Below are 25114 nucleotides of genomic sequence, written 5' to 3' on the forward strand. Positions count from 1 at the left end.
AAGGAGTATGGTTTCAAACAAGCGAAGCTAGATCACACTTTGTTCTATAAGAGAGATGGTGATGATATTGCTTTGTTTATTGTTTATGTTGATGGCATGATTGTTATATGTAGTAACTTCACAAAAATAGAGAAGCTTCAGAACTATCTAGCAAAGAAATTTGAAATGAAGGACTTGAGTACTCTAAAATACTTCTTTGGAATTGTGGTGTCTCGGTCCAAGCAAAGACTCTTCCTCTCACAACGAAAGTATACATTAGATCTATTAGCTAAACATTGAGGGAGAATTGAGAGCCATGATTGTGGGCTCTCTTCTACTGTAATTCAAAACCATTGAATGACTAGGAAGGAAGGTAATTAGGGAGATAACTATGCTTATTATCCCATATAGGAGAAAGCTATACAATATGAGAAATAGATTTAGATGCGTTAAAATGATGGATATGGTGAAACTAAATTAGAGGACGGGTTCCATTGAAACATTTTGCAATTTGGTAGAGTTTCAAAGAATGAAAGCAAATCATTCATAAAGAATAATTAGACGGAGGGAATGGGAGTATAACTTAACGGTAAACGACAATGTGTTTGCATGAGAAACAAGGTTAGCTTAGATCAACAGGTATAAAATAAGATCATATGTATCACAGAATATATCAAAGTTGATCAAAAATCAAAGAATTAGTATTACAATGGGAATCAATAAACAAAGGAGAAAATCATGTATGTCGGGTCCCACCACTGCCCAAATTTATTTAAATGAACTAATTCCATAAATTCCAGCTCTCTAATGATTATAGAGGAATCATAGGAATTTGGAAGGGATTCCCTTATTTTTAGAATTATAGAATTTATTCATTTTTATTAAAATCGAGAAAATTGAGAAAAAATGTTAAAAACCAAAGAAAATAAGAAAATACATATTGGAAGGGAATTTGGCAGCAAAAAGTTTATTAAAATTGAGTTTTTATTTTCTAAGGATGAAATTTAAAGAAAACTGAAATTATTTTAATGAAAATTGAAAACCCGATTCAAAACGTGTAAGATCACAAGGAAATGAAAAGCATTAGAAGGATGATAGTGTGCACCAAGGTGTCCATGCAGAAGGTTTGGCTTTGGCTGTAAATCTAACGCTGGCTTGGGAATGGCTCCATCGGTTTGAATTATTGAAACAGGGGATTGGTCTGAACACCACTGGTAAGCATTTGCAAGCTCCCCTCCATATCAGTTTCAGTGATCTCAGGTAGTCTCACTGAGACGACAATCCTCGCATGGGCTGTGGTAGAATTGGGCATTGTGATTGATGGGGGTTCAGTACAGATGTGATCGCATGTGCTGTTGCACTTTTTGATTAAATGTAGTAACTTGATGGATGCACGGCTCTGATCAAGACCACAATTCCTCTTGAAGAAAAGGCGTCAACTTGATGAGTAGGGAGAGATCCTAATACAGTCTTTGTAGGAAAAAATCCTAGAAACCAGTCTGTGTGTATGATTAATATAGGATAGAATCCTGTCCCCTAAGCCCCTTCCAACAATAGCTTCAGGGGTCACAAAAGGAATGGCAACATCCTAGTCTGCTTCATTTAAGAATTATCTCAACCGCACCAGCTTCTCTGATTAGTGTACTCTTTGCCAGCTTTGGATCTGTTGGACTCTCAGCATGTTGGCATACCAAAATCTTCCCTCCGGCCTTAGTATTTTTCATAGAACTCTTCAAACAATAGCTGGATTGATAGGGAATGAAATATCCTGCATAGCCTTCGGATGCAGAGATGATGCTTGTGGGGGAATCGTTTCAATCAGATTCCAACTTTCACCCATGAAATTAGCACCATCCCTTAATTTGATAACATATGTAAAATCTTTATCTGTTGAACTAACAGCTACAGTGACCATCCATGGAAAAAGGTTTGTTGTTGAACCTGATGCTGAGCGACTTGTGTCTATACTGCTAGCTTCTCCTGGATGAGATGTACTGTCAAATTGGTCACTAGAGGAAGACCCAATGCTCCTGGTGAATGTACTGTCAGATACATATGATTTGTTTTCTAGACCATCAAACTCAGTAGATGAATCTTCCATATATGAATTTTCCAGAGATGCACTCAAGCTGCCTTCTTGAGGAGCTCAACCACAACAGCTTTGTATTTAGTTGGATATTACCCATAATGACCATTCGGCCATCATCCACGTGAACATGTGCTTCGCATGATCCTTCAATAATCAAAAGAACCTTGTGCATGCAAGCTTTTGGACCATCAGAAAAGTTTGAGCAGGTTCAAGACTAAAGCCCTACCTAGAGATCAGGTTTACCCTATACGTGAAACAGGCTCAATCTTGTTTTCTTTCTAATCCATGTATACATAAAACACCATGCATGGACACCAATGAAGTTCCCAGATTCTAATTCTTTTCCAAATAGTTGTTTCATATCTTCATCCTTTCCCCACTCTCGATCTTATCAGTGACTGCATCATCAGATGGACTGTTGGGCTTGCACCATCCTGACTGTGACTGTATGCACCAGTTGCTCTTCCAGGAATTTGATCCAGGGTCGGCCAAAGCTCACTCTATGGCGTCAAGAGATTGAGCATTTCCCGCTGCAGTTGGCCAGAGTGGCAGTGCACCTGAAACTTCAACTGAGCATAGATCAAGCCATTTTCTCCATCAGTTTCATCCCAATCCTTCTGACTGGCCATGCATGCCAAAATTATAGACTGCCAATACTGAAGAACTGATTATAGAGGAAGCTGTAACTTCCCACCATTAATCTGATACCGATCCTGAACTTTGTCGAGCAAGGCAAGCCAAGAATCAAACTCGATTTTTTTATCAGAATGCCAAAACAATAATAGGTTCCAATTGAACGGAGAGAGAGAATTTTGAGTCATTTTCTCGTAATATCAAGATTCTGTTAAGCATGAATTGCAACCCTAAAAGAGCCTTAGAAAAGGGGTGCTTGAAGGAATAACCAGTTGCATTTCTATAACATCCAAGATTTTCTGGAGAGCAGGATGATCTTCCCAGTTTCATTTTTGTCAACAGCTGTGGATGATTTTTGACCCGTTTGAGAGAGAACTGATCCTGTAGAAAATTTTCTTTTTCTGTCTTTTGAACTCTCACTCTCAGGAATTTTTAAGACCAAACCCTGCTGAATGTACATCTCCAAAAGCAGCAACATTTAAGTCAGCATTCTCTGCAAGGTCTTCATTGTTCACTGGTAATTCATAGGTAGGATCTGTAGAAGCAGAGCCACTGAACCTCACAGATGAGAAATCAAGAACTTCACCAGCTGGAGGGCAAGAATTGAGTCATCGTCTATGCATTGAGTTTCAGATGGAAGCAAATGAGCAGAGAGCTTCATATCTAACATCTGGGCATTGGGAATCTGAATCTAACTCATTCTCCACAGGCTCAGTTGAGTATCTTTGGTCATTGATAACTTAACAGATATGTTCAAATTTCTGAACTTAGGAGTCAGTGTGCCCCTCTTGCACTGGGTTGGCCACATCACCGTAACCAGTGGCAGAATTACAATCTTACTACTGATCATATCCTGGAATTGGCTGAGGTTGACCATAGGCAAGTTGAGGAGCAGGTGCATGATACCCATCACCATAGTAGTCCTGAGGAAGACCTTGTCCTTGTTGAAAAAAGAAAGCTGATTTCCTTCAGCCTATTTCTTCAACAGCATTACCAGGAAAAGGTAGCAGAAAATTTGGAGGCCCTGAAGAGGAATTCAAGCTGACATTCAATGATGGTCCGACCAATAATTCATTCCCCCCCTTTTTGGGAATTTTGATCATTTAACTCTTGTGGGGCCAAAAAAGGAGTTTCCAAATTCTTCTTAGATGACTATGTGGAAGGAAGCAAACTGGAAGGAACATTGTGGAATTCAACACCAGATGGATGTCACTAAGTTGGTATATTTGTCCAGATGAGCTGTCCAAATACATAGTCTTTACCTGCAGGAGTACCGTTAGCTTTAGCAGTAGTGTTGGTTTTCATCCTCTATGCAGATTGTTTCACATCTAAGGTGATAGGTTACATCAGACATTAACTCAAGTGGTTTCTGCAACATTAAGGACTCCCAATGTTCAAATTCTTCCTCACCAAGCAATCCTTTCAACAAAACAGGTGGAACCATGCCCTTGCATTTTGTTTCTGGACAAAAAAGCTAACTTACAGCGCCTTCCATCACATGCATCTCAGAATAAGCTTTCATGCATTTCCAGCAGAAGAAGTTTCAGAATTTACATTCATTGTATCGACTGCAGTTTCAATGCCATCTTTTGAAACAGAGTCATTCTCTACCAAAATCACAATCTAGGCAATCATTGAGCATTATGTCAGAATTTCCATCACAAATGAATTTCTTGTTAGCATCATTGGTAATCCCCAGCAATCAAGCTCACTGAACCATCTCCTTCACCTGTGGAGCATTGAGATTTATAGACATTAACTGCAATATCACAGCAAGAGAATTCACTTTTACCTAGTGTTGACATGCAAGGTAAAGAATTGCTTGTTTCACCATGAAAAACAGCAGGCGACACAATATCTCTCTCCCTTGCTTTGAGAAATACTAGCATTTCATTCCCTTTAGCAACTTCATAATACAGTGTCAGACAGAGGATGGTGGCCTTTCCAATAATCAAGCTTCCTTTGAAATAAGATCTACAGGGCTTAACTGAGCTCAGTTTAATTTAATGTGGCACCCATTGACAGCAGACCCATCCCAATTTGCAACTTAGCTTTGATCACTAAGGGTTCTCTTCTTCTACCTTCATTGTTGATCACAATCGATGCATGTTCATTAGAAAGAGCACTTGGAGCAGAGGACAAAGTATTGGATGTTGAGCTCTCCACAAAAACAGCATCAGAGGCAACATTAAATTGCTTGCTTGCCTGTGGTAATAATGTGGGCGTTGGGGATTCAAGATCAGTTTTTTGGTTGTTGTAGAGAGGTTTCTGAATTGATCTAAGTATTCCCTGACAGATGAAATGAGCTAGTTCTTCTTTTAAGTGAGCAGGGACACTCGGAGTTGAATGCTGAACTAAAGGAGACTGTTTTGCGTGATGAAACCATATGCTGCCTGGCATCACGTTTGTGTTTGTACACAACCTGATATGCTGAGGACCTAAAAAATACACATGTGGCATAGTGATCAAGAGGCTCAAAATGCACAGATCTTGCTTTCAGCTGTACAATAGATGGCAGAGGTGTTCTAGGTGGGAATTTCATCAGCCTTCTTTCAGATTGGTATGATTATCACTTGAATTGGGGCAATTTTTGTAGGGAGGCATCAAACCAGCATCATCTCCAGGGGTCATGATGATGTCACCAATAAAACAGATACTGATTGCCCATGACGTCTGCCGAGCGATATGCATACTGCAGGGAGCATTAATCCGATCCAGCCAGTCTATGCAATTGGTCCTGAGCACCCCCTTTTGGAGCATTGATGGCTTTAGAATCCTGATCCTTCTTTGACAATATAATATCAGGTTTCATATTCAAGCGTGACATTTCCTGGTGCCAACATAATGTCATGAACGCCTTGTAGTGGAGGTGAGTTTGACCCCCCATCCAGGGATAGAAAAATCTGACTTGCTTGAAAAATCCAAATACCAATGCAGTTGTCCAAACCGTATTCTGGAGGTGATTTCGTATTCCTCAAGTTAAGAATTCATTCAAGATGAACATAGTTTCATAAAGGACCTGCCTTGCCTGTGTTTAAAATAAAAAAATATAACATCCCAATTCTATGTATAGCAGCAATGGTGAAGCTAGAAGCATCATGATCGCTGGCATCAAAATTACGAGGGATGAACTGCTGCAGCAATGCAATCTTGCTGATCTGCTTCCCTTAATATCTGACCACCCTCTATAACAAACACCTTGGATAAATTAAAATGCTGCTTTGGAAGCCGAGATCACAATTTTCCATTTCTCCTGATTAGTGCGTTTGCACAGCAGAGGAAGGAGATATACTGGTTTGAATTTCAACTGATCCAACATCAGTTAGATGGATTATGAGGAACAGGAATCTGGTAGCTCTAGAACCTTATATGATCACCACCTTTTCACAATTAGATTTCTGCTGCTGCTTTGTGTCTTCATGGATTTTGACAGTTTGGTCCACAAGTTCAACTGAGCTTTCAACCAATTGTGTTGTGTAGTCTGAGCATTCTGGAAAGAGGAACCACCTTCTCTGCAGAAATAGTATTCAACCTCTGTTTTGATCTTGTTTATGTTGGCCTTTTAAGCTCTTCTGTTAAACCATCAAGAAACTTCAGTTTTGCTATTGCTGGGTTTCAAGAACAGCCAAAATATATCCCGTAATTATTAGAAGCAAAGCATCTTGAAAAGAGAGTAGGCCTTCAGAGGGCTCCATCTTTCCATTCATCTGTCCATGTGGTCCCACTAAAACACTCTTATTTGATAAGATCACCAATCGAAGCTGCAAGACTCTAGCTCGTGCCCCCAACACTTATGCCTAATATCTTCTCAGCACTGGTAAATGCATCCCATCTAGAAGAATGTAATTCATCAAGAGTGAAAAGTGTGGTGGCTGCTAACTGAATAATTCCTTTGTTTCAGGGGTCAACCTTGCCACATCAGGAATTTTAAGTGATTTTTCCAATGCACAAACTTTCTGCGTGTTGTTATTGGGTTTTCAGAATAGAATGGGAGATGTCCAACAAGCATCTCATACATAACTGCACCTAATGACCACCAATCACATCCCATGCCATATCCTTTCTTCAGTAATACTTCTGGAGCAATAGAGCTCGACGTGTCTTCCATGTAGAATGCCAACGTCCTGTTTTTCTGCCAATGCCGACATTGTTTAAGGGAATTTTCCAATGTTTCAGATGCTCATAATGACGACAACTAGTCTGAGCTCCATAATTTCCAGAAACCTGTGATGGATCAGATTTCCATGTTACATTCTGAAATGTGCCAGAACCCATGTTGTTGCTTTCATTGGCACCAAACTGATCAACCTCACCATTGGCAAAGCTGCTGCCACCATCAGCATTGACAGTAGAGTTCTTCAAAAGCCCTCCATGAACCTTTGTCAAGCTGGTCCTGTGATTTCACAAGAAAAGCATCACAAACTGAACCTGGCAAGTTGAAGACCCGGTTTCCCCCAAATTCAGAGCACACATTGCCGAGGTCACTATTAATTAAATCAAAAGTAGAGGGAGGTTTTACCTCTAAATCACCAGCTTCAAACAGGTTTCAGGTGAGCAATTCTTTTGGTTAACGCAAATCATCAATCTCAGAGCAGTTCCCAGCATAAGGCAAGTTATCTTCAAGAAGCTTTCTTCCTATTTTTGACCCATCCTCAGCATTAAATTCAATGTCTTTTACATTTCTGCTTTTCTCAGTATACTGCACCTTCCTTTTTAGATCTTGCACAGTTATTTAAAGGTTGATCAATTTCTAGTTGTTTTGCAAGATTATAGTCTTTCTTTGCAACCTATATCACTGAAGCAGCAAAACCAAAGTATACAGAAGCTGGAACCATCGTAGACCAGCTTGGTTTCACATTTGCAGACATGAATAACCAGTAACCAGGAGTTCTAAGCGAGCATTCTTTGACCCCATCATCCTGTTCATGCTCTGAAAGAATTCCCAAGCATCTTCTGGAACTTCTCATAGTCAGATAACTTTTCCCATGCACAAAGACCCAAGGTGGAATTTATTTCAGCATCAGTGCCTTGTCCATCATATTTTCTCTCCCCACTTTCCTTAATGGCAGAAGGCTCACAACAAATGCAACCCATTGTGTCTCAAATCAATCACATCAAAAATACAGGAAACAGAGAGAAAAGCACAAAACAGTTAACAGAAACAAACAATCCAACAAATGAATCCTTCAAACCAAGCACCATTTCATAAGTTATCCATGTGCTTATAAATGGTGGGGAAGGAAACTAAATTAGATTCAGAAAAATGAGAATAAGAATATAATCTCCCAAGGCACCCTATAAAACCAAAACAAATTCAGATTACTTCCTAGCCAAAACCAAAGAAACAAAGGTGAATCAACAACACACCCATGAACAGTTCATAAATCCAATAAATTTAAACGTATAACCTAATATCCATGCTCAATTAAACAATCCAAAAAAAGCCAAGGAAAGAGGAAAAATCATATGGTAATGAGAATAAAGAATTCACAATAGACATACTTGAGAAACTCCTCTCAATTGAAGCTCACCCAGCTTCCCACCTAGCTCCCCTTCTTCTTCCTCCTCTCGATTCTTGCCCTCCAAAATCAGTAAAACCTCCTATGCCCGAATGAGAATCTCCCCCTCCTATCCTCTTTGAAACAGCCAGCAAAAAATCATGTCTCCTAATGGTGCCCCCTAAAAGTATCCTCTCTCTAAAACATATTCTCTACCAAAAATCCCCAAAAAAACGTCCTACTCAGTAGCCCACTCAAATGCCACTTGTTCTCTTCGCTGCCGAAAAAAAAACCCACAGCTGGACAAGAAAATGTCTTCAAAAAAGTGTGAAAAATGAGAGTCCCCCCATAGCCCAAAATGGGGGTCTACAGTACCATGGACTTTCACTGCCTCCCATGCTTTTATGATTTTGTGCACAAACTGGATTAATGCAGAGAGAATTCATCATCGGTTTTCTAGAGAGAATTTATTTGTTGAGAAAACAGAGTAAATTTATAAGAAAAGTGAGTGAAATTAAACAAAACTAGAGGTTTTGAACTTACCTCTGAGGAAGCTTTTAGAGAGAGAGACTGAGAATGAGAGTTGAGAGTTGTGTTCTTGAACTAGTTTTACATTGATGTTGCTAGCTCAACATACTCTCACTTTTTAAGTTGTTTAGCCCACACATGCAATAAGTTTTATTGAATTATTTGAATATATAAAACCCCCTTACAAACAACCTTTTTAGAAGTTAAAAAAAGAAAAAAAGAAAAAAAGAAAAAAAAGGAAGAATGAAAGACTAGTCCATATAGAAGCCTAATATTTAAGAGGATGATAAACTTGAAATATCGCTCAATGATAGATGTGTACCAAGAACACTTGTTGTGCATGCAATAATGCACTCTTTGAAGGGGTTGAGTTAAGATCGACGAGAGCTGGAACCACTTTTTTTAACATTAGGCTATAACATTGTGTTAAAATCTTCCAATCAAAAAAACATTGTGTTAAAATCTCCTATCATAGTATATGCAAGTAAATAGAAAAAAAAAATTAAGAAAAAGAGAAAAAATTGTGAAGAAAAAAAACCGTATCATTGATCTCAAGCCAAATGCAGAGACTCTCTTTAAACAAATCAAATCAAAATATTGATTTCAAACATAAAGTCATTTGATTAAGGGTTCTTCCCAATGCAAAAATGAGGAGACTAAGTTGCAAATGGATGATCCAATCATAGTTTTCATGCCTGTGATAAAATTGGTGGAATCTGAAAAGAAAAATCTAGTTAAAATGATCAAACCATCATATGCCTTAGCCTTCACATTTGTAGCATAAAACAAAGAAGCTACTAGCAGAAATATGTCTCTATTAAGCAAGAAATTTAAAAGTTCAAGGCAGGTAGTAGAAGCAATCCCCAAAAGTTCAAGGCAATAAACCTGAAATTTAAGATCCTTATCCATAAAAAATAAATAAATAAATAAAAAGATCCAAAAGAAATGTTAAACAAAAAAAATATATAATAAGTCTAACAAATTCCAAGATAAAAGAATCAACAAACAAAATAATGATACATCATTAGATTCTTTCAAGATAACAAAAGACTATTTGTATTAACGACTTGATTCTCTCTTAAAAAATCAATTATTTGGCTGAGAAAAGAACATTCACTCTTACCTAGTTTTATCTTCTTTAATTCAAAGTATGAAGATTAATTGTTTGATGTTTTGAAAAAGGAAAATTTCAAGAACTCTTCAAAAAGTTAATAAAAATATTGTACCTACTCAAAAAATTCAAATAAAATTCAAGAACAAAAAGAAATTTAATGATTAATATAAGAAAACATATAATACCTCCACATTCTTTCAATAAACAATTGTGCCAACAATTTAGATGCTTTGGAAATTGGATTGATCTATACCCCATCCTTTATAGCCCAACTTCCAAAAAAACTTCAGAATAAAAAAATGTTCAACAATTGAAAATAAAGTTTGTAAAAAGAAAATATTTTGTACTGATTACAAAAAAAAAAAAAAAAAAAAAAAAAAAAAAAAAAAAAACCAAATTTATAGAAAAAGAACATATAATACCTCCATTCAAGTAAAAAACAACCACAAGAAGAAGATTCTACAAACAAAACAAAGCTTGTATTAGGTTCTTTTAGAAAATAAATATTTTTGGTACTAACAACCCAATTCTCAATAGTTTGAGTAACCCATTAATTATGCCCTATATGGCTCATTGAAATTCACAAGGAAAAACTATATAACAAAAGATATGTTAACAAAAATACAATACCTAAGCTTTAAGAAAAAAAAAATTGAGATCCAAAAAATATTTAAAGAAAAAACATATAATAATTTCAATGAATTCCAAGATAAAAAAAATCAGCAAAAAAAAACAATAATATTTCATTGAGATTCAATTGAGAAAACAAAAGCAAAAGACATAAACAACTTGATTTTATCTTTAGAAATCACTTATTTGGTTGATAAAAAAAAACCCGCTCACTATCAACTACTTCTATCTTCTTGAATCCAAATTAGAAGGTTTAATAGTTTGACGTTTCTAAAAAAAAAATTTTAAGAACTCGTGACAAAGTCATAATAAAAATATAGTACTATGCACCCACATTTTTCACGTGTGTTTCCACTTAATGGAGTGATTCGCTTTTTTATTTGTGAAAAATTGATTTTGGATTCGCTACTTATTTTTGTTTTATTTTTAAAGGAAAAACAAAATAAGAAAAAATTAACCTTAAGTATGACTCCTACAAAGAAAAAGCAGGTTTGTGAAAAACAGAGTCTAGGTCCAAGGGTCACATTACCTATTAGGAAGGTACGGTAATAAATCGTAGCATCCCTCTAAGCCCTAAAATCAGGTCTCTACTAATAAAGCTAAGGCAAGTATAGCAATCGATTAGGGAACCAATAGATACCAAGAAATGAGTCATACAATGAAAGCAAATCACGCATAACAAATAAATAAACAGGGCAGGGATGAGAGCGTACCTTAGTAACAATGATGCTACTCCTAAGCATTTAGAATCTTTTTCCAGCAATTTGGTAACACAAACATGGGTTGTTCATGAGCTAGTTTCCTTTAGAGTCTTGGTAGAACGACCCAATTGCTCAGTTGATTTCAGATTCTGACTAGCTATGACATCAAAGCCATGGATTTTACATGTTTGCACCTAGATGGTAGTTTCTTGCTCTTAACTGTTATTCTCTTGCTCACTTGTCATAGAAACAACTTTAGTCTCCAATAAATACCCAAATTTATCATGCAGCTTCCCAATTATCTAACTTGCAGTAGATATACTTCTCCTTATAAGCCAATACTTCATAATTCACCTCTGCCTTTTCCATTCTAGTTTGGACAGCATCCCCACTCTGTAATGAATTAGAGATTGCACTTTCTGAGTCCCCATTATTGCTTGTCCTACTCATATAACATGTTTGGAATGCAATTCTTTTGCATCCTCCAAGGACTCTATGGGAAGAGCTTTAGAAACATCTGAGTTGAGACATTTTGACTTTGTGAAGTTTCATGAAGGGATTTGTCAAAGTCTACCAGCCTGTCCCATGAATAGGATCTTTTGCATCCGAGATTGTCAGACCACAGTGTTCTAGTGCAAGAACAATAAGCAAGTAAGCATAAGCATCTCCATCTTTCAAACCTCGCGTCCAAGTTCCAACATAGCAACCATCAATTGGTAACTGCTTCTCAAAGGAGCAATAGGCATAGTCAACCTTTTTAGCAACATCTCCACCAATCATCAACGCATAACCTAACCCAGATTTCTAGCCAGCTCTCTAGCAGCCATTGTCTTTCCTGTTACAAGAGGGCATGGAAGAGCACGTTCCGAAATGGAGCTTGATGGGATCATCTTTCTCTGTTTCAGGGATTTATGTATGGAGAGTGTCCAGTTAAATCGTTTCCACTAACAATATGTTCCATTTCGATTTTGATTCAAGTATCAGCCATATCAGCATATCTTTGGCAACTTGCAGACACAAGTGCATGTTGAGTCATAGAAGATACTCTCGTCTCTGAGGTAGTTAATAGTTCTGCAACTCTAGCCTTTGAGCAACGGCAAAACCCCAAAACCCATTATGAAACCCATTCGGGCTAGCCATTACCAGCGTTGAATGCTCCACAGTCATTTCTGTTGCTCATTACTAATGGAAGATTTCTTGTCATGAATCACAAAAGCTGGTCCATGAGAAACCCATGAAGACAATAGTATGAACATAACCCTACTACTGGTCCTACTGAACTATTTCATAATAGCTTGTTGTTGCTTTGCAACTTGCTCCTTAGACCCACTAGCTTGTTTTCTCAAAACACCCATACTTGCTCTAGTATTCTTTAGCTTGTGGAAAAGAGCACTCAAATGGTGTCCAAATCACAAATAAGAACGCAAAAAAAAAAAAAAAATCAATAAATAAATAAAAAAAGGTCTTCAAAATCCCATATCATGCTTTCTCAACGAGCTTAAGGGAAACCGGTGGAGAACCCAAAGAATGGGGTTATAATTGAGGCAAGGAAGCAAACAAATGAACCTAGATGTATGCATATTCACACACAAAACCATATAAACAATAGACAAAACTGAATATCCATACATAAATCAGAAGGCAACATTTAATAAAATGATAATAAAACAAAAATGAAGAACGATATGATAAATGAAGATGAAAAGGGAATTCAAACTATCCATTAATGGAAAGCTCCCCTTTGCTTCTCTTCTCTTGCAGCTATCCTTCTCCCTTGCTCTCCTTCTCCTCTGCCCAAAACCAAAAAGCACCAGAAGAAGGATATCCTCCGTCCTCTCTAATGTCTCCTCTTTATATCCTTTGTTTCTCTCTTCCTCATTTTCTGCTGGTTTTTTTTCATCTCCTCCTTTTTCAACAAACCTCACCAACCGAAAAAAAAAAAAATGCTCTCTCTGCTTGTTTTTCCCTCCCAATAGAGAACCCCGCTGAACTTCCTTTATGACCCTAAAAAAATCAACTAAAAAAAAAATGAGAATCTCCTTTGCTCATGGTTCTCTCAAAACCTCCCACCTCAGAAAACCTCATGCAAGAAAACTACCCCATAGCTTCCTAAAAAAGTCTCTCATCTCCTCTTTTCTCTCTAAAACCCACCAACTATTCTACTACTCTCTCTCAAACCACTCTCTCTTAAAGTGCACCTAAATGGAATGAATTAAATATGCATTTAAATGAATTATCCTAAAGTGCACCTAGGGTCACAATTAAGATCTATAAAAATCCCTCAACAATGAGTCTCTAAAGGTGGCTCAAAAATAGTATTAATTGAGTGATAATGGACCACCATGGGATGACTACAAGACTAAGAGATGAAAGAAAACACAAGGAATAACATGTGCTACTAAGACAAAATGGAGAGTCTACACTCACTTTGTTATGGATTGTATGGAAAGAGAGGAAAGTTAGGATTTTTTAAGATACTTGGAAGACGCCTGAGATGATGAGGGCTTGCTTTATTTCCATGTTTCTTTTTTAGCCTATTGTATTGATGTTTTAAAACCATTTCTATTAAGTGGAATCAACTTAATTATCTTTCAGTATTTACACCCTAGAGGTGGGCTTACATGGTGAGATCCCTAGTTGAGTTTCATGAGTTATTATACTTGTATTTTGGTTCCTTTTGTATAGTTCTCCTTGTAAAGCAAAGGTTTCTTTGGGTTTTTAAATCAAGCAGTAATTATAATATCATCAACATAGACAATGAACAAAGTCATTTCACCTTCCTTAGAGTGCTTTATAAACAGTGTGTGATCTGCTTGACATTGGATGAACCCATGTTTTTTCACAACTCTAGTCAGTCGATCAAACCAGGCCCTAGGTGACTATTTCAGACCGTATAGGGACTTTCTCAGTTTACACACTTTTCCTGAATTTTCTGGAGTTTCCATACTAGGTGGAATCTTCATGTAGACTTCCTCTTCTAGTTCTCCATTGAGAAATGCATTTTTGACATCAAGTTGGTGCAGATTCCAGTCCAAATTTACTGCAACTGACAATAACACTCTGATGGAGTTGAGCTTTGCTACTGGTGCAAATGTCTCTTCATAATCAATGCCATAGGATTGAGTAAATCCTTTAGCTACTAGTCGAGCCTTGAACCTGTTTATACTTCCATCCGGATTGTGCTTCACGGTAAATATCCACTTGCATCCAACAGGCCTCTTACCCTCTGGTAATTCTGAGATTTCCCATGTCCCATTTTTCTCCAATGCTTGTATTTCTTCCTGAACAGCAGTCTTCCATTCAGGTTGTTGAAGTGCTTCTTGGATGTTGGATGGGATACGATCATCTTCAAGAGAAGTGATGAACGCTTGGAAATTCTGTGAGCTTTCCATAGGACACATGATTACTGATTGGATGCTGAGTGCAGGATCTTACACCTTTCCTTAAAGCAATGGGTTGATCAAGATCATCAAGGTCATTACTGGAATTTAGATCATAAATTGTGTTATCTAGTTGTGAGTTTGGGATCGTGCAACCTCCATCAAATGTCTATTTTTCCTTTCTACAACTCCATTTTGCTGTGGAGTATCAATGCACGAGCTTTGATGTACGATGCCATTCTCCAGAAGATATGACCCAAGAATGTTGTGATAGTATTCTCGAGCATTATCTGTCCGAAGGACTTGAATTTTTGCCTGAAACTGCGTTTGAACCATGTTGTTGAAGTTTTCAAATATTTCCCTCACTTCTGATTTCTTCTTCATAAGGAATACCCAAGTCACTCGAGTGTGGTCATCAACAAAGGTGACAAACCATCTAGAACCTGTAATGTTGTTGATGCTAGAGGCCCCCCAAACATCACTGTGAATCAAGGAAAAAGGATGAGATGGTTTGTATGGTTGAATGGAATAGGAGTTGCGAGTATGTTTGGACAATTGACATATTTTGCATTGAAAATTTTTGGAATTTTTATTGAATAATGATGGATATAGTTTTTCAAGATAGGAAAATTTTGGGTGACCTAATCGGTAGTGCCATAACATAACAACACTATCCGTCTTGGTACTAGGGTTGGAAACTACACAAGTAGTCTTCATTGGTAGCCTTTGAATTTCCTCAGCTCTCAGAAGGTAAAGTCCAGCACACACCTCAGCATTGCAATCCTCTTCCCAAAGTTCAAGGCCTGAAATTCACACACGTGAGGAAGGAATTTAGTAACACAATTAAGATCCTGTGTTAGTCCACTTATAGACAATAGGTTGCAATCCAATTTTGGAACATAGAGCACGAAGTGAAGAGTAATATCCTTGGAAATAATAACTGAACCTGTGCTGAATACCCTAGAAAGGGTTCCATCGGCAATTCGAATAGAGGAATTGTTATGGCAAGGAGTATATTCATGAAAAACCATGAGATTCCTAGTCATGTGATCTGAAGCTCTTGAGTCCACTATCCATGTAGTGTGATTTTCCTGTCTAACATTTAGGGCATGGGAAAAAATACCTTTCTGGGCTACAGATGCCGTACCAATAGTTGTTCCAGTTGATTGAAGAGTCTGTTGGAACATTTTCTATAGTGCCTCCAATTGCCTTTTGCTAAACGGTCCAGGATTTGAGTTAGTGCCAGATGTGTCTTCTTCGGCTGTAGCGGTGTAACCTTGGCCTTCTCTGTTTTGCTGTGGTCGAGAAGGTTTCCAATCAGCAGGTTTACCGTGTAGATGCCAGCAAGTCTCTTTCATGTGTCCAGGTTTTCTACAATGGTCGCACCATGGACGATTCTTCTTCGTTTGGTGGTTGTTGTTGTTGGATTGGGTTCCTCGTGCAACTAGGGCTGAGTTCTCAAGATTTTTGGAGGAATTTTGGGTTCCCAACATCACGTTTTGTTTGCTTTCCTCTCTGTGAATTTAAGAAAAAAACTTCCCTAACATTAGGTAATGGCTTAATACTTAGAACTCTACCACGTACCTCATCTAAATTCTTATTAAGGCCAAGTAAAAATTTGTAGATGCGTTCCTTTTCAATGACCTTCTTGTATAGGAGTCCATCTTCGGGACACTTCCAAACCAATTCTTCATAAATATCGAGTTGTTGCCAATACCGTGTAAGGATATTAAAATATTCGGTAACAGTTGAATCTCCTTGTCGAAGATCCTAGAGAATACTCTTGATTTCGAAAATCGCCGAGGTATTATCGATGTTGGAGTAGGTCTCTCTAGCTGCATCCCATATCTCCTTTGCTGTGTCATAATACATGAAGTTTTCTCCTATGTCATTGGTCATAGAGTTAATTAACCAAGACATCACCATACTATTTTCCAACTTCCAGGTTCGGTATCCTGGATCATCTTCCTTCGGCTGAACAATGGCTCCCGTAAGGTATTCTTCCTTACCTTTCCCGCAAATGAAGATCCGAACAGACTGAGCCCATTGAATAAAATTCTGCCCATTAAGTTTATGACCTGTTATGGGAAGAATGATGTTGTCTGTGGTGCTGGCACTACCGGAGTGAACTGCTTCAGGTCTAGATGTCACCTCCGAGTTTGATCCTTCCGTTCTGCTCTCCATGGAAAAAGATGACTTTTTTTATACGTGGTTCAGATTTGAATGCTCTGATACCATGAAGAAAATATTCTTCTTTTTTCTGTGTCAAAACTGAATACAAAGTGACCTATATATATACAAGTGGGATTCCTAATCTAAGCCATATAATATGCACAATCACTATCTCCAAGGAAACAATAACTAATTAGGAGAGATTCTCTCATCCATAAAAATAGAAAGTATCCTAACACAAGGAGAAATTCTCTCATCCATAAAAATAGAAAGTATCCTAACACAATCCCTCTAATCTTGGCACTTAATTACAAATCATAATCCCATATTTCCACAAATAGAAGTACGAATAATGAGTGGAATGAAATAAACTCTACCAACGAATAAGAGAGACCCCTAAAAGTGTCCTAGTGGAATAAATCTCAGTCAAATCAAAACAACAACAAAGGGGCTCTAGATCGGGCAAGAAAAAAAAACTCCTGAGGTGCCTCTAAAGCTACACTATGGATCCAGACTCCCTCTAAAATGTCTCAAAAAATGATTTTAAAATCGATGTTAAAGTTAAGCAGCAATCGCATCATCAAGGAACACAGGAACTAACACGTACAAAGGCAAAAACCATACATGTACTATATGAGAACCCAACAATATGATCGAAACACATGCTATGAGCTCAAAGGACTATATCATGCGCAATAGAGGAGGAGAAACTCCAAAATAATATGATGAAAAAGTGAAAAGCACATGCAACGAAATGAGAAGTAGGATGGAGTGTGAAGCTTTGAGGACAAGGTATGCCATGCTAATGATCATGAATGTCGAGAGTTGTGGCTTTGAATGATAAGATTAGCTCTAAAAGCTAAACTAAAAAAAGAATGGCCTTGGAAGCCAAACCAAAAAGATAGCTCTAAATGTTAAACTGGAAAGCCCATAGATGAATATCTATGGTAGTGAAACTCATCAAAAGCCAATAGATACACAATCAATGGTGGTGATACTCAAAGACCCATAGATAAAAAATTCGTGGTGTTGATATACTCAAGAGCCCACAAATAAAAAATCTATGGTAGTGATGTATTCAAAGGCCCATAGATAAAAATCCATGGTGGTGATATCTCAATCTTAAAAACCCATAGATATCCAATTTATGGTGGTGAAAATCTTAGTCTCAAAAGCCCATAGATGGATATCTATGGTGGTGAAAATCTCAATCTCAATCTCAAAAGCCAATAGACGAAAATCTATGGTGGTGAATAAAGTCAAAGCCTCACAAATAAAAATATGTGGTGGTGAAAATCTCAATCTCAATCTCAATCTCAAAGGTTATAGACGGAAATCTACGGTGGTGAAAAACTTGATTTCAAAAGCCCATAGATGTCCAGTCTATGGTGGTAAATAAATTTAATCCTAAAAGCCCATAAATGGAAATCTATGGTGGTGAAAATCTCAAAGCCCACAAATAAAAATTTGTGATGGTGAAAATATCAATCTCAAAAGCCCATAGATGTTCAATTTATGGTGGTGAAAAACTCAACTTCAAAAGCCCATAGATGTCCAATTTATGATGGCAAATAAACTCAATCTTAGAAGGTCATAGATGTCCAATCTATGGTCGTGAAATAACTGAAGTGTCCATGGATGTCCAATCCATAGTGGTGAGAACAATTGAAAAAATGGAAACACCCTAAACAAATTGACAGAATGGGAATGCCTTAAACAAATTGAAGAAAGAGAGATGTTCTAAATAAACTGAAGAAAACGGGATGCCCTAAACAAAATGACGGAAGGGGGATGCCCTAAACAAACTAAAGAAAGAGGGATGTCCTAAACAAACTGAAGAGAGATGGATGCCTTAAACAAACTGACGGAAGGGGGATGTCCTAATCAATACTGACAGAAAGAGGATGCCCTAAACAATACTGATAGAAGGAGGATGCCCTCATCAAGTGTCTTGTGTGGTGACATTTCGTGTCTCATGTTGGTCACTATCTTACACTAGGGCATACCCCCTCTTTGAGTGAATTTCATGCGTGAAAATTTTGTATCCCATAATCTAAAAACAAGAAACTTAAGCTCAAATGATTATAAAAGGAAAAGGCACTAAAATCAACAAAAAAAAAAAATACATATATTAAGCAAGAAATTAACTCAATGGAGAATAGTAGAGATGTTGTAGGTTCTACTTCACTTCTATTTCTCCTCATGGGCCTCTTATACCATTACCTTTAAAGGTATTCCACTCAATCTTATTCAACTCAATCGACATTCAATTTGTAAATCAACTGGGGATATTGAGGAGATTTTACCTTTGTTTATCCTTAAGTAGACTAAACCTTTGTAGATAACAATGAATATAAATGTATTAAAATAATTTAAGATAAATTCAATAGAAAATTTGATAAATATAGATGATTCATAAATATATATATATATATACATATGAATGATATTATTATAAATATATTGTGTTTTAATTTTCAAATATTAAAATATAATATGTTTTCAATGAAGTAAAATTTTTCTTTCCACATTAATATTCTTTAGGTAAGATCAATGCCACTAATTTTGATATAAATATATCAATTTCTTCAACAAAATAACTTCAATATATATATATATATATATATATATATATATATATATTATTGTTTCTTTTATCATTTTTGGAGTTTTCTTCAACATTTCTATAAGTTTTGATCAATTTCTATTCCACCAATATTTTTTTATCAAAATTTTCTTTCATATTTCCTGATATTTCTATAAAATCCAACTATTGATATTTCCATGAAAACTAATATTTTTATCCTTACACATATTGAAACATGTTAGCATGATGAAGAGTGACCCACCTTTTGAAAGCCATTGAAGAAGGGCTTTTGGGTTTCTTAGTTCCTTATGGTAATCTCAGCTTCATCTCCTTAGAGGTTTCATGTGTATGGTGTGTAGGTTCTTGTGCAAGTGGGGGTGTTTTTAATATGGAAAGTGGTCTGGGAAAAAAAAAAAACCCACATTTGACCAATTAAGGCATAAAAGTAGATTATTGGTAATAGGTACTGTCTAAGCAAAATGAAAGAATCTACAACTCATATTCTTCTTCAATATGAAGTGGAAAGGCAACTTTGGGCTCTAATATTTTCTCTATTCATGGGTTTCTTTGGTTTTGCCTTTATTTTAAGGAGGAAGTTTTGTGGGGAAGAGGATTTGTCCTTTTTTTTGGGGAGGGTGGTTGGCAGGAGGGGGGTTGGTTGGCTTGGGTTTATGGAAGGAGAAGAATAAAAAAATTTTAGAACTAAAAGATGTATTCCATAAATCTAGGTGTCCTTTTTTCTCTGATAGGTAAATTTTTGTGCCTATTGAGACTTAAACCTAGAAACCTTCCCACAAACCCTCCCCAACCCTTTACCACTTGACCCAGGCCTTAAAGGGTTCCTTAAATCTTTGTTTATGTGCTCAATGGATGCCTTTATGGAAGGAAGTATATCTTCGTAACTTCTTGGATAGGGTGTAACTGAAGTGAGTATTCCTAGTGGGTGCAAGTTATTGGTTGGGGTTGAATTATTTTACTTTGTTGGGTCTTTGTCTTTGTATATGCACTTTGTACTAGGGTTTGCCTCCTTTATTAGCTTAATAGACATCCTTTATTATCTATTAAAAATAGACATAAATGAAAATAAAGTTTCACCAGAGATCTATATATTTGAAAATTTTTAGTGAACACAAAATTGGAGAAGTTGAAAAATTATATCCATCAAAGAATCGGCAACAAATATTTACCAAATAATAACCTGCTCAAATTCTGAAGTCTGGTGCATGCTTATAGAGGCCAAAATATGTTCTCAAATTTTGATTTCATCAGAGAAAAACAATTCATTTCATTGAATATATATTTGTATACAAAGGCACAATGTATTTCTGATGCCAGCTTATAAGGCACAAATTTTGTTTTCATCAGAAACAAACAATTCTTTTCACTGAACTGTGCTCTATCTCTACATATATCTATATACATATAGATATCAGAGCATATGGATATCAGAGTGCATATGTGGGAATTTGTGTGCATGTGTTGCCCATGCAAACATAAATCCATTCTCCTGAAATGATCCAAAGTAACTCACAGAAATGAGCAAAACATACATCATCGACAAGCAATCCCTTGATGAAATGATGCTGCCAATGTTGATAGTCAAAATTGTCAGTGAAAATACTGAGGACTTCCGGGGAGCAGATGTCAATATAGCAATTCTGCAAAGAATAGATTAAGGACAACAAATTTTTTTCAATCCATGCATCACAGCAAGAGGAGAGAGAGAGAGAGAGAGCAGAAAAAAAAAATCTGAGATAGATCTATCAATCCACAAAATCACTTGATCAACCATAGGTAAAACTAAAACCACAAATTCAGGTTGGCTCACTTCAACAAAAGTTGTTTAGGCACGATACTCAGTTTTAATTTTCAAATGTCAAATGAAATAAATTTTCAAAACCTTCCCACAGGCAAAACAACCCCATTATGGAGCCAACCAAGGTGATATTGTTGGACTAGCAGCTGGAACCCCAAAAGCCTAAGCTATTAGGAGCAATGCTATTTTACTAAGTTGTTCAGTAGAAGATTGAAGGAAAATAGAAGAGGATAACAAAAGAAAGATGAGAGACTGTTGCCCATCTCTGTGGTGTGTATATATAAATATAGCTTGCCTCCATATTGAGGCATAGGGTATGTATATATAGATAAGCTTAATGCAGCATTGCAACCTTAGCAAATAAAGATCACAATAGGAGAAAAAGAACTTGTCTGTGCAGTTATGAGATAGAAAGAGGCAACCAATGCTGCATTGCTACCTTAGTAAATAAAGATCACAATAGGACGAAAAGAACTTGTCTGTTCAGTTATGAAATAGAAAGAGGCAACCAATTGATAATGAAAAAAGCCAATACTTGAAAACCTAAGCACTTCAAACACTTTATTTCTTCTATTACTTCATAAATATTTTCCTTGTATCATACCCAAGTTGTCAGACTAGTTGGTAATTCTTAGAGCTAAGCACCAGAATTACAAGAACATTGAACTCATTAATAACAAAGTACAATAGTAAATTTAAAAAAGAAGCCAGAAAATGTAAAAGGATTTTAGAGGAATGAACATGCTTGTCATTGTGGAGGGAAATTGAAGGATTGTCAGCTAGTAACATTTTCTCAAGAGATGAAGTCCCTTTCAAATGGTCTGCCTTATCCTCATAATCTAGAAGTTGCTTTGTGTAAGGATCAATTGCCATAGCAGCTCATCAGTACCAAGTTGAGATTGATGAGTAATCGGAGAAGGCTTTGACCGTTTAATAACCATAGTCATTACAGCATTATTATCCTTCTCCCTTCTATCCTTATGCTCTTGAAGTTCCTGTGTAAGTGACATGTTGCTTACTGTATCTCCAGTAATAAGGACGAAGTCTTCATGTATCTTCAGATTCAAAATCAGAAATCAGAGGTCTACGGCACATTGTTTCTCATCAATTTTTTTTTCCAAGAACAACAATTTCAACATACATAAGTAAAGAACAATTTCTTAAAATGGTACTAGACATACCACATGCCGCTCGAAAATCAGACGCAGCGCATCACCGGCACTGACAGAATTGTGTGACTCTATTGTGGTGACATCAAAGTGTGGCAAAGAAAACCAATGGGAATTCTCCAAATAGTTGATAACCTGTTTCGAATGCACACAGCAAAAGACAAAAAACTCCTCAATCCCAGTAGACTCAAGCCACGCTAAAGTGTAGTCTATCATGGGAACATTCACCAATGGCAGCAGTACCTTCCAACATCAAATTGGAAATCCACATAAAAATGTCACTAGAGTCGAATATGAACAATCAACCCCACCTTTCAACATCAAATACAAAACACTGAACATGAATTGCAGAATAACTTAATATAGTCAATGCACAACCTTTCAACATCAAATCCAAAACGTCATATCAGTGATATCACAAGAATTAAGAGTTGCAAACCTGAATTGTAGAATACTTTAATGTAACCGGAAGCACATTCCAACATCACATTCAAAACCCAGAATCACAGATATTAGCACTTCAACATGAATTGTAAAACAATTGAATGCAATGAATACACCTCTAAAGATGAAATTCAAAACCCAAATCAAAAGTAATAAGAGTTTGGGCAATAATGGAATATAAACAGTAATAGTGAAAACGGTTTGTACGAGTGCGTTAGAGAGAGAGAGAGAGAAAGAGAGAGAGGTTTGGAAGTTTACTTTGGGGCGTTCAAGGGTGATGGGGCGGAACTTCTGGGCGAAGCTGTCCGCCAAGAGAATGGCCTGAAGAGGGACGTGGACAAGCTCTTCTGCATCTTCGCCTAGTTGATCCTTTTCTCTGAACCATTTGCTTTGATTACCTCTTTCTTGGTGTCTGAATGATGAATGATTGTATTGTATAGCTCATGGAGAAACACAGTTTATGTGGTTTTGGGACTAGAAGGGACTCGGAGAAGTTCGATATAAGGTCAGGAGGGAGAAGGTTAAAAAGGGAATTTCCTTAAGGAGTGAGACTAGATAGTAGATTCCGTTTGGGTGTCCCTTAGCAAGCATTTTCTCGTAACAAAATTTTCAAAATCTTGTTAAAATATGATAAAAATTAAAAATATCTTTAATGGTGCTGCTTTTAAAGGTCAAAATTTTTTATCCCATAATATATTTTTTAAAAGGTATTATTTAAAACAATCTTTGACTTATGTTCAAATATTGATTAATTTATAATGACATTTCTAATAAAAGATTATCAAAATAATTATAATTATTTAATCGTAATCAATTTTTAATTAGCCCTTAATCCAATTTTAGCAAAATAAAGACATTTTTAAGAAAATGTTAATTAAAGAGCTAAATTTATTTTAATGAACTACAAAACACAAGTCAATTTTCCTACAATATTCAAGACATTTCATTACTCTCATATAAAGCTTGAGTCTCTCTTCTTTTTTTTTGAATGAAAATTTCAATTTAATGATCTTCTCATGTTTAAATTTCATTAGTATTTTTTTTTTCACTGTGATTTTAGTTTATTGCCAATTTACAATTATTTTTTTGGCTTCGAATTCCAACACGAGTAGCTAATTTTCCCAACACCAAAGATTGGTGAAGTTGAGGTTAATATATATATCAATTTAATCCCTTAATGGTTGATTTTCTCGATTTTTATTATACATGAATAAATTCTCTAAATTCCAAAAATAATGGAATTCGTGTAGATTTCTATGATATTCCATCCGCGATCATTAGAAAGACAGAATTTTGTAGAATTAATTCATGTGAATAAATTAGGAATTGGTAGGGGCCCAACATCCATGATATTTTCCTTGACAACAATGCCAATGAATTTTCTATTTGAGATCATCTGACTTTGATCACTTATGTGATGCATGTGAGATATCTTACATTTATTATTGTGTACTAACATTGTTTTTTATAAAATCGCATTATTGTTCACTGCTAAGGTACGCTCCCATTTCCTCCCTATTTATTTGTTATTCCTCAGTATCCATCGATTGATTGGCCAATTGTCATGTTTGTCAAACTTGATTAGTAGACCTAATTTTAGGGTTTAGAGAGGTGTTACAGTTTATCATTTTACCTTTCTAATAGGAAACATGATCCTTGGATCCAGACTTGGTTTTCATAGACCTATCTCTTCTTTTCGGAGTTAGACTTAAGGTTTTATTTACTATTTTGTTTTCCCTTTAAAAATAAAACAAAAATAAGTGTTGACTACAAGTTTTTTTTTTTTTTTCAAAAATAAGTTTTTTTAGAAATAAAAAATGAGTCTCGCCATCGAGTGGGAACACAAGTGAAAAATGTGGGTCCACAGTATAGGAGACACATATTGTCACTATTTGCAAGAGGTTTCATGACCAAATACATGACACTATTAGAATAGAGTCTTTACATTGGAATAGACACGTGATACTTTAATTTCTTACCAAAGAAAGACCCTCGATTTCTCATTAATCTTCTTAACGTAATAATTGGTTTTATGTATTTGTTTTTTGTAGGATATAGGAACCATTGGAAGACCAAAGGAGTAACAAAAATTGATTTATTTTTTGTTTAAAAGAAACATGTCACCCAGTAAATCGTCTCTGATTCTCTTATTTCCTTCTTGAAATTATTTTGTCATAATATAGTTCTTATTTATTTCACTAAGAGCACATAGAGTAGGTAGACTTATCTCATCATCCCTTTGAAGTTTATGAGTGTCTTTCTTGACTATGGGCAACTTGGCACTATGCCTTAGAGAAGTCATACTAGAGTTGGTGTTAGAGATGGAATGAGAGGATTAGGCCCGTTTGATGATGTTACATAAAGTTTGTTTTTA

At 36.3% G+C, this 25114-nt stretch overlaps 1 protein-coding gene and 1 long non-coding RNA gene across 2 annotated transcripts; both read right to left on the minus strand.

The window, feature by feature from the left end:
- Positions 1–619: 619 nt before the first annotated feature.
- LOC109123351 (uncharacterized) lies at positions 620–9939 on the minus strand. The gene is made up of 2 exons (XR_002031086.2): positions 7221–9939; positions 620–7094 (listed from the first exon to the last, which is right to left on the minus strand). It is a non-coding gene; the product is annotated as an uncharacterized LOC109123351 (long non-coding RNA).
- Positions 9940–10202: 263 nt separating this feature from the next.
- LOC100256936 (uncharacterized) lies at positions 10203–24368 on the minus strand. The gene is made up of 6 exons (XM_059740566.1): positions 24359–24368; positions 22999–23180; positions 22309–22539; positions 21970–22182; positions 20862–20969; positions 10203–18777 (listed from the first exon to the last, which is right to left on the minus strand). The coding sequence occupies exons 1-6, from the start codon at positions 24366–24368 to the stop codon at positions 18715–18717; spliced, it is 807 nt and encodes a 268-aa protein (XP_059596549.1). The 3' UTR covers positions 10203–18714.
- Positions 24369–25114: the final 746 nt, after the last annotated feature.

Source organism: Vitis vinifera, chromosome 11, assembly GCF_030704535.1.
Source record: "Vitis vinifera cultivar Pinot Noir 40024 chromosome 11, ASM3070453v1".
NCBI lineage: Eukaryota > Viridiplantae > Streptophyta > Magnoliopsida > Vitales > Vitaceae > Vitis > Vitis vinifera.

Excerpts from the sequence above, each read along its gene's own strand:
- LOC100256936 (XM_059740566.1), bottom strand. Across the intron at positions 20,970-21,969 it reads TCCTTACACAAAGCAACTTC|AATTGCTATATTGACATCTG; the intron begins TAGATTATGAGG and ends TATTCTTTGCAG. Across the intron at positions 18,778-20,861 it reads AGGGATTGCTTGTCGATGAT|ATTATGGGATACAAAATTTT; the intron begins GTATGTTTTGCT and ends TCTTGTTTTTAG.